The 10,093-nt window shown below is 25.7% G+C and overlaps 1 protein-coding gene across 1 annotated transcript; it reads left to right on the top strand.

Annotated features, from left to right (window-relative positions):
- Positions 1 to 520: 520 nt before the first annotated feature.
- Positions 521 to 4,741, top strand: LOC117182886. The gene is made up of 2 exons (XM_033376000.1): positions 521 to 606; positions 4,392 to 4,741. Exons 1-2 carry the CDS (start codon positions 546 to 548, stop codon positions 4,739 to 4,741), a joined length of 411 nt encoding a protein of 136 aa, XP_033231891.1. The 5' UTR covers positions 521 to 545.
- Positions 4,742 to 10,093: the final 5,352 nt, after the last annotated feature.

The raw sequence follows: 10,093 nt of genomic DNA, 5'->3' as shown, positions 1-10,093 counted from the left end.
TAATATGTATATAACTACCAACATATAATTCTATCCATTTATTTTTTAAAGAAATTTTTGAAAACTTGATATCCAGGTGGCCAACTATTTGAATAGGTAAATCATTCTTCATTAATAAATATCTATTTGTAAAATAAGTGATATTTTCCATCTAACAGAAGCTAACTTTCGTATCACTTTTAAGTTTTACCTCAATATTAACTGAAGCAAAACAACCTAAGTAAACATGTTTAATAAAAATGTTCTATAAAGTAGATTTCTGACTCTCTTTGTCTCACATCATCAAAATTATATTACGTTTTATGGGCTACAATTACATACCATAAATCTTCTTAGACGCATTTACAGTGAAAAAAAATTATGTCATGCAAGTGTCTCCGAAAAATAAAATGTACTGCTCCCCACCCCCGCAATCCATCTGACAATGAAATCATTTATAATGACGCACGAGATAGCGACCAGTATATATATACAAAAATTTGTTTGCAGATTAGTCATTAGTTATATTAAACACAAAATTTTCCATGAGGCACGATTAAAAAAATATGAATATCGTTAGCGGATCTCTGCTTTTCATATCAGTGATTTTCCTTTATTATTCTATTGGTAAATATAAGAATCTTATCACTATAGAATTTTTCATAAATTTTAAGCATGATAAAACGAAATTAAAATGAGAATTTTATTTCACGAGAATTTTCAGCGGTAAGATTGTGTGAAAGACTAAAAAATTCAACAAAGCTGTTTTAATTTATTTCTTCTCTTTTTTACGTACAGTCGATCTCAAAACACATCTAACCTTGATAACACGTAAACACACAACAATAAATATGTCATGCGCGGAGAACTAGAACACCACACCTATATGTTTTGGGGGTCGCTGAATCCGAATATGTTTTTAGATTTTCTCCATCACGTCAGATTGTTGAGAAAATGATCGGTTTTGCAATTTTTTAAAAATAATATAGGGTGCTAATCGGATGTTCTAGAAACTTCTTTATTTTATATCAAATATACAAAAATCTGCTACCACTTAAGAAAGGATCGGAAATAATTTTCCAATATAATCACGTTGAAATAAAAACTTTAATTTGAGCCATACTAGAAGATTCCAGAAATTTAGATTCGCACTCTATATTAATTTTGAAAAATTGCAAAAAGGATCATTTTTTCGAAAACCTGACGTGATAGAGCACAGCTGATACCAGATTCGGATTCAGCGACCCCAACACAAATTTGTTGTGTGTCTGCGCAATTGTTTCTAAAATTGCCGAAAATAGACCCATGGTTGGCTTCTAGAAATTTTGAAACAGAAACCTAAGCCTTCTCCCGAAGAAAAATGGTTTAAGTTGAAAATCTTTCAGCTTCAATAGTATGCAATTCTCATTCCATTTTATGATCAATAACTGACTTTATTTTTTGGAAAATTTTCTACAACAAATACTTTAAAAAATTACGAAACAAATTTGAAAACATTTCGAATAGAATGAAGTCAACACTCAATCATTAGGATTTTTAAAGTATTACAACTTTATCTACAGTGAAATTAAAAACACCAAAATTCAAGCAAATAACTGAATTTGTCAATAAACAGCTTTAAACCAAAATAATTTGTTCTGAAGTATGCTTATACCAATATATATGACAAATTTTTTTATAACTAACAATCGGTTTAAAATTTTAATTTTTTTCATTTTACAACTTACTTCAAAAGTTGCTCCATTTCTAAGTTGATTTTTCGTAGTGAACATAAGAGTAATCAAATTTATTTATAACTGTAAAAATTCGACTTTCAATTTTTGGTGACTTATCCCCCGCTCCCCATTTGTTTATTTTCTGGAAAAATAAATAAAAAATTCTTGTATATCGTTGAACATTATCTTATGTCCCGGACCTTCGCAATCAACACGGGGTTTAAAAAAAAAACGGTTTTTGAAAAAACTGAATGAATGAACTCAATATGAATTACTTTCATTCGGTATATCACAAGTTTGAAAGTATTTTTTCACTAATTTTGAATTTTTTACACGATTATAATTCGCAAATCAATTTTGTTTCGCCTTTGAATTGTAAAAAGTTATTATTTTCGGGATAAATGAAACTGTTAATAAATTTCGAAATTTATATTTTTTGTAAGGTATAAATGGCAATCTTTAAAAAAATTAATTTCCTTAAACAATTGTTCCCCTTTAAATCGTAAAAACTTACTATTTCCTGAAATGAATGAATTCTTAAAGTGATATTTTGTGTGAAGGACAGTTTTGCAATTATTTAAATAATTAATAATCATTTACTTTCGCCTTTTCATAAGAAAGGTGACGAAAGTTCTTGTTTTTTTAAATCTCTCACACTATGTGTCTTTCTTCAGTATTTACTTATTTCAGAATTTATACAATAATTGTTTAAATAATAATCATTTTTTTCAATTAGCATTTTCTCAATTTTTTCTCCGAGAAGGATCAAGTGTTTGAATAATTGCTAAATGTTTTAATAAATAATTATAATAATGATATTTTATTATATTAAAATTATATATTATATAATTAATTAATAATGATTATAATTTAATAATAAACAAATATGTTGAGTTATCAATATTATTCTTTAAGTCCATCGACTGTATCATTTATGCCGAAAAAATAACTTTTCACGATTTACAGACAGAAAAAAATAGTTGAATAATTAATAATTGTTTGAACAATAAAAAAATATCCTAAATTTTTTTGTAATATTCTTAATATAGAGCACAGCTGAAATACCTTGGGACTGTTGACCATAATTAACTATGATTGCAAAAGAAACTGAACTACAAGCTACAAGCAAGAAATGAAACCCTATTTTTTTTCTATATATTAGCTTTTTTTAAGAATTCCTTTCTTTCCCCGTTTTCAAAAAACTTGCCCTTTCTCTCGTTGTTCGCCAAAATGCAATCTGAATTAATAGAAACCTAAAAATTTATCAATTTTTCGCCGAAAGTTATTTCTCTTTAATTGAAAAGTCTACTTTTGTAGTTTTGGTTAAAAACTCATATTTATTGTGTAAGTTTTATTATTCTTTTGATAATTGTATAATTTTGTTGTAAATTCGACAGTATTGTTAGAAAGTAATCCTTTTTTAGTAGAAAATTCAACTATTGGGCTAAAAATTCAACTAACTAATTAAAAATTAACTTTCTTGTTGAACATTCATTTTATCATGCTGAAATCTCAAGTGTCTTGTAAGACGTTACTAATTTTTGCATACAAATTCAGCAATGCGGTCGTTTTTATTTGAGTGCTGAACAATCTTTTTTGCTTCAAAATTAAGATCTTATGTTTATAATTCGTATTTTTTTATTTTAAAGTTAATTTTTTGGTAGGGTTTTTTGTTGTTTTTTTTTTTTTGATAAACATGCAGATGTTTTTTTTAGTAATCTGTTTTTGATGAGAATTCAACGATTTTCATAAAAATTCCTTATTTCTTGTTTGAGCCATCTGTTTTTTATTTAAAATAAAAATATTTTTTGTTGAAATATTAAATATTACGTTTGTCTTTAACAATTCATTTTTCTTGGTGAAAAATTCGACTGTTTTGTTGAATATTTGTTTTTTTGCGTAGAAAATTCGTCCTTTTTAGAATGAAAATTTATCTTCTTGTAGAAAATTCATTATTTTGGGTTCAAAGATAATTCATTTTTAACTAAAAAGTTTACTATCATATTTTTTGTTCAGAATCAAACTCTTTTGATGAAAAATTTAACTATATTACCGAAAATTAAATTTTTTAGAAATTTAACGTTTATGGTGGAAATTTTATTTCTTTCCTGAATAAAAAATGTCTCTTATTTTCAAATTTTTTTATTTATTTTGAAAATGTATCTCTTTCGATGAAAATGCGATAGTTTAATTGAAATCTGATCAGTTTTATTGAGGATTCAAATATTTTGTTGTATATTCAATTATTTGGTTGGAACCTTACCTTTTTGTTGAAAATTCATATTTCATGCTTAAAAATGCCATTTTTTCTGTAGATGTACACTTTAAACAGTTTGTTACAGATTAAATATTATGTTGAAAATTAATATTTTGAGGGTTAAAAACTCAACCATTTTGTATAAAATTCATTTTTTTGCCGTGAAAATTCAACCGTTTAGTTGAAAATAAACTTTTTTGTTAAAACTTGATCTTTTAGTTTTTAAATGTAAAATCTGGTATTTTCTTCTGTTCGGTTTACAAAATCTTTTTTTTTCTTTTAAATTATACTATTTTTTTTGAAAATGCGGTATGATTTGAATTGAATACTCAGAAATATGGTACCTACATCCATTTTATGAGAAAATAATTTATTCTTCTATTTTTTCTAGGCTCAGCTTTTATGTTTATGAATTTATCCATTTATATTTCTTCTTACAGAATCAGGTTCCGCATTCAGGTTCTGGAGAAAAAGGTCGAAAGGAAAAATATTTCAGGAGCCTACTTTCCCACTCTATCTTCATCTTTACGAAGATGAGAAACATCAGATTCATCCAATAACACCAGGATCACATGTTACTGTTGGAATAGAACACAATTTCATCGTTGGAATAATCAAAAATGGAGTTATTCGTCCAGTACTTGATGAGGAACATCGAAGGGTTCTAGTAAACATGCGTATTAACCGGAATTATATACTAAGTTCTTTTACGGGTCTTCCTTATGGTCGAACCCCTGAGCATACAGCTCCAGCTATAATTTATTCTCCAAATGTTCAGCCACTCCCATAAATAAAAAATTGTGGAATTTTCAATATATTTGGAACCGTGTACACATTATAAATTTTCCATCATTCGAAAATTTCCTTTATTTAATCGTCTTTATTACATTTACTTGTATCACAATAAAAAAATAATATTTTGTACTGCAAACATTTATAAAGTTAGCCCAAATACCCCCAAAAAATTCACTTTTTTTTTGTTTTCCATGTACAAGTGAGCAGCTTTTTAAAAATTTATCATAAATTAAGCAAATGCGAAAAAAAGTTCAAAAATTAATACTGTCTTGAAATTATTGAAACTAGGAAAATAGATTTCTTGACTCTTGTTTGAGTAAAGGTTCATTTGTACTGATTTTTCATCTTCCAATGATTGTATAAACAGTACAAAAGGCTATCAAGTTTAACGTTTAAATCCATACATCCTTAAATTCTGTAAAAGTTAACCTTCAACATTCTATAACTAAAAAATATTTTATTTAGGTATAGCATTTCCCATATTCGTATTTATTTAGAGAGGCCGTTTTAATCAAAGAAAAAATCCGGCTCATTTCCCGATTCTTCCTGGTTCGCAAACATTTTTTACGTTCAAAGAAATTTTAAAAATCGAAAACTGAATCTAAAAACTGTTCCATTCGAAGTACTAAAAATCAAACTGCAAATTAAAGCACTCAAAGTGAAACTCTTGAATTTTAAACATTGAAAATTGAGGTTTAAAAGTCGTTTCATTCAACAATTTTATATTCAAATGCTCAATAATTTACGCATATACAGTTTCAAAAATATGAATCTACGTGATCATTTTTAATGGTCTAAATTGAAGAATTAATCAATTAAATATAAAATGTTCAAAATTCAAACCATTTTGAGCAATTTTAAATTCTAATTCGAGTTCAGAATTGGTTGAAAATTTAAAAGTCACTGTTGAAATCCAGAATTTTAATTCTTTTAGAAAAATTCCCGGTTCAAATCCAAAATTCTTATTCTTTTCTAACATTCTTCACTGCAACTAATTGTAACAATTAGAATTTGTTTGTAAAATTCACTGTTCCAATATATAATTAAAATTTTTTCATATCTTGTTTCAACACAGAATACCAATTTAGTGTTGAAAATTAAATTTTCCATTGAAAATTGTTATTCTTATGTAGAGATTTCAATTCCAGCTCAGCATTGGTACAAAATTGAAAATTCCCAATTTAAACCGAGAATTTTAATTCTGTAAAAAATTCTTCATTTTAAATCAGAAATAAAGTTATTTGAAAAAATTCTTGTTCAAATCAAGAATTAAAATTTTTTCGAAAATTCTGCATTTCAAGAAAATAATTAGAATTTTTTTTAATTCCCTGTTCAAATTCATAAATTAAATTTTATTCGAAAATACCTCGTTTCATTTCAAAATTATAATTTTGTGTGAAAAATTCAATTTTCCATTCAAAATTGTTATTCTCCTGGATAAATTCCAGTGCCAACTCAAAATTGGTTGAAAATTCCTTGCACAAATCTGGAATTTCAATAATTTTACGAAAATTCTTCGTTTTAACTAAGAATTGTAGTTCTTCTGTAAAATTCCCTGTTCAAATCCATAATTTAAATTTTTTTCGAAAACATCCCATTTTAAATTAGAATGCATTCTTTTAAAGAATTCCTTGTTCCAGCTCGGAATTTATTTAAAATTTTTAATTCCCTGTTCCAAGACAAATTATAATTCTTTTGGATAAATTCCAAATCCACTCAGAATTTGATAAAATTTAAAAATTTTCTTCTTTAACTCAGATTTAGAATTCTTTGAAAAAAGTTCCTGATACAATTAAGACTTTTTTCCTTTTTGAAAATTTCCAATATTTACTCGGAATTTGTTAAGATTTGAAAATTCCCGTTTCCAAGTCAGAATCATTGTTGATCTCGATTAATTCCAGTTCCAACTATAAATTTGCAAAACACTAAAAACACCCTGTTTCAATTAAGTATTAAATTATTTTTATTTTACATAGCTTAAGAATCCTTTATGTACTTCGAAATTTTATTTTAAAGTCTTGAAACATTTACATGTTGTTTTACATTTTTTCAAATCAATTGTTTCTTTTATTCTTCCAAATTAAAGAAATTTTCTCAAAATCTTCCACACTCATTTTTGAAAATTTTGTAAAGCTTTATAAATCTTTTAAAATATTATCTTAAAATTATTTTATTAAAATAAAAAATCATTTTCAATTTCCCCAGGGATTTTTTCTTCTTCTGCAGCTTGTCAAACTTCTTAAAAAGCTTCAAAATTTTTTGTTCGAAGTCTGCCAAAATCTATATTTTGTTTTGACCGTGTTCTATTTGCACCAAAATTTTGGTAAAAATAGTCGGATTTTGTCGATAGACATATACACTTCGTTTAAATTTGTTAAAATCATAACAAATTTTTAAGTAATTTTGCATTTTTTCTGAGAGTAATAGATTTTCAATTGGTATTTATACATCAAAATTCAACAATTTGACTTACAGATTAAATAGGGTTGTTTCCAAAATCAGATATCATTTTTTCGATAACTGGATCTTATAGTTTATAAAATTCTAATTTTAAAAACGCGCATAAAATATGTTTTAAATATTGTGTACTATTTTTAATTTAATTTTAAAATAAAAATTTTCTATATCGATGTCGTTTGGAGGACCGCTTTGACGTCGACGGGGTCAAATTTTCCATCAATCACATCTTATTTGTCAGTGATTCTCAAATATCGTTTTCTGTTGCCGATGTTTTATAATGGTTATGTGCACATGGAAAATAGAAGTCGAAAAATATTGTGGCCTAATATTGTAACCCAAACAAATTATAACGTACCTTCGGTTTGGATTAAAATGATGTATTAAAAAATTATTTCATCTAAAATCATAAAACAAAGCCCTTTTGTTAATTAGAACAATTAAAATTGCTACGTTCAAAGTTCAGTTTTTGTGTTTAGTTTTAAATAATTAATTTATAATTACTGATTTTACACTAATAGTAAAATATTTCTAAATATTAAGTAACTTTTCTCTTTCTAAAATGAAAAATTTCAAATTGCATTGTTTAAAAATTGAATTTTCTCGACTGAAATTACATTTGAAATTTAACAAAGGCAATTATAAATACATTATTTAAAAGTTATTTTAAAATAAAAAGTATTTGATAAAGTTTAAATAGGGAATTCACTTTTGTTTAACTAATAAGACTTCCAATTGAAACTGTTCAATTTTGAACTTTACAATCGGGACATTCTTAAATTGTGATCTGATTCCGAATCGAACTGTATAATCAATTATTATTTACTTTTCAAATCTTAAAATTAAATTAAATTTAAAAAATCATCATTTATATTCCCAGTTGATCAACTAAAAATTTCGTTATCAAAAATATTTAATATTAAACGCTTCTAATTTTTTATTCTTCAATTGTTTAAATTGAAATGTACGCTAAAAAATTAAAAATCTAAAATGGAAAATTTGTTAAGTGAGAGATTTTCGAATTGCACATTATAAACTAAATTAAATCACAACTGAAAAAGATCAGTAGTAAAATAATGATTTAAAAAACGGTTTAAATCAAAGTTGGAAGGATTTTTTTCCTGAAAAATGGTAAAATTCCCGGTCTAAAAATATATTCACGGTAATTTTCAGGTTCTTCCCGGTCTCATAAAACTCCTAGTCATTTCCCGGTTTCTCGGTCCTACATCCACCCTGTTATTAATACATTTGTAATATTTCCATATTATTTTTAATTTGTACTTGAAATTTGCATTTATTTAATTTTATAAAAATTACAACAAGAGCAGCAAATTGTGTAAATTGTGAAATAAATTAAATTAAATTGATACTCCCTCTTTATACTTGCTTCAAATTTGTGCACAGACATTTTAAAATAAAGTACAATTTTCTTCATAATTACTTGAAAATTTGTACTTTATTTTTTATTAATTTTGCTTCTCAGCTACCCTAAAAAATGTATCGTTTTAATAAATTTATATTGATACAATTCATAATATTAATTTATATTGAAACAAATGTGTTTTAATTGTCTTGTTTTTATAATTTTAAAATACGCATTCTAACAAAAAATAATTAATACCAAATTTGTAGACCTTTTTTGGGGGGTAAACACCTTTGTCTATTTTTTTCTTACGTTGTGCTGTGCCGTTAGACAAAAAATTCCTATTTCTCATTTTATTTTCTACGTTTAAAACTAAAACTACGCATTTTATCAATGAATTATTCATAAAAAATGTATAGATCATTTTAGAGCAAATAACTTTTGTCTATACATTTTTTTCGTATTTTGCGTTTTTTTACAAAAATATAATTTATTTTACATATCATTTTTCACAATTAAAACAAAAACTGCGTTTCCTATCAATAAAAGATTTATACAAAATGTGTACCTCCTTTTTGGTTAAAAAATGTTCTTTGTTAATTTGGTTCATAGCTTGTGTCTTTTCTCCGTACATTTTTTTTCTTTCTAATGTTGTTTTCAGCGGAATGAAACAAAAACTACGCGTGCTATCAAAAAGTTTTTCACAAGAAATCTGTAGATCTTTTTTTGGCGTACAACTTTTGTCTTTCCATCTTTTTTTCGCATCTTGCATAGTTTGAACGCAAAATGAAAACTCTAATTTTTAATTATTTTTTGTTATAACAAAATTTGAATAATCGATTTTTCAAGAAAATTAAAAAATGTGTTATGATAATCTTGTAGGGTTTTCAAAAGCAACGTTTTTCTTATTTTGACTTTTTTCATATTGTGTCTCGTTTGGCTCAAAATTGTCATTTTCGTTTTCTTTTTTTTTCTGAATTCTGAAATTATTATAAGTCTGACAGTTTTCCTTATGCTAAGAAAATTCGTAAGGATAAATTCTTTGACTTTTAAAAAACCACGAATTTTCTCGATTTTCTCAAAAAATATATTTATCTCATTTTAATAATAACCTTTCAAAATCTGATCTCAAAAACTATGGTAACAGAATTTTTATTAATTGTTTATAACGCAATAACTTTACAACGGTTAGTTACACATAAAATTTGCACGCGGAAAACAGTCTTGTCTGGATTCAAACTTTCTAAAAAATATTTTACAGAATCCTAATTTCATATACATTTTATTGGTTTAGGAAAATTATTTAAACAATTAAAGATCAAATTTTCGAAAAAGCACCTGTAGGAGTATTTAATTATTCTGATAAATTTTAAAAGATTTTTCCAATAAACACCGAAAAATAACTGCATCAATGAAAAAAATTTATATTTAACAAAAAAGTTACTTTTCTTAAGTGTGCCCTGTTCAGGAGAACCATCCGTATACATAATAATTGTAGGAGTATGTCAAGAAAAACGTAGACTATCT

Source organism: Belonocnema kinseyi, chromosome 2 (assembly GCF_010883055.1).
Source record: "Belonocnema kinseyi isolate 2016_QV_RU_SX_M_011 chromosome 2, B_treatae_v1, whole genome shotgun sequence".
NCBI lineage: Eukaryota > Metazoa > Arthropoda > Insecta > Hymenoptera > Cynipidae > Belonocnema > Belonocnema kinseyi.
This window is presented reverse-complemented; position numbering and strand designations above follow the sequence as displayed.

Bases quoted from the DNA above. Each gene is read 5' to 3' on its own strand.
- LOC117182886 (XM_033376000.1), top strand. From the start codon at position 546: ATGAATATCGTTAGCGGATCTCTGCTTTTCATATCAGTGATTTTCCTT. The intron at 607-4,391 runs GTAAATATAAGA...TTCTTCTTACAG, and splicing joins TTTCCTTTATTATTCTATTG to AATCAGGTTCCGCATTCAGG.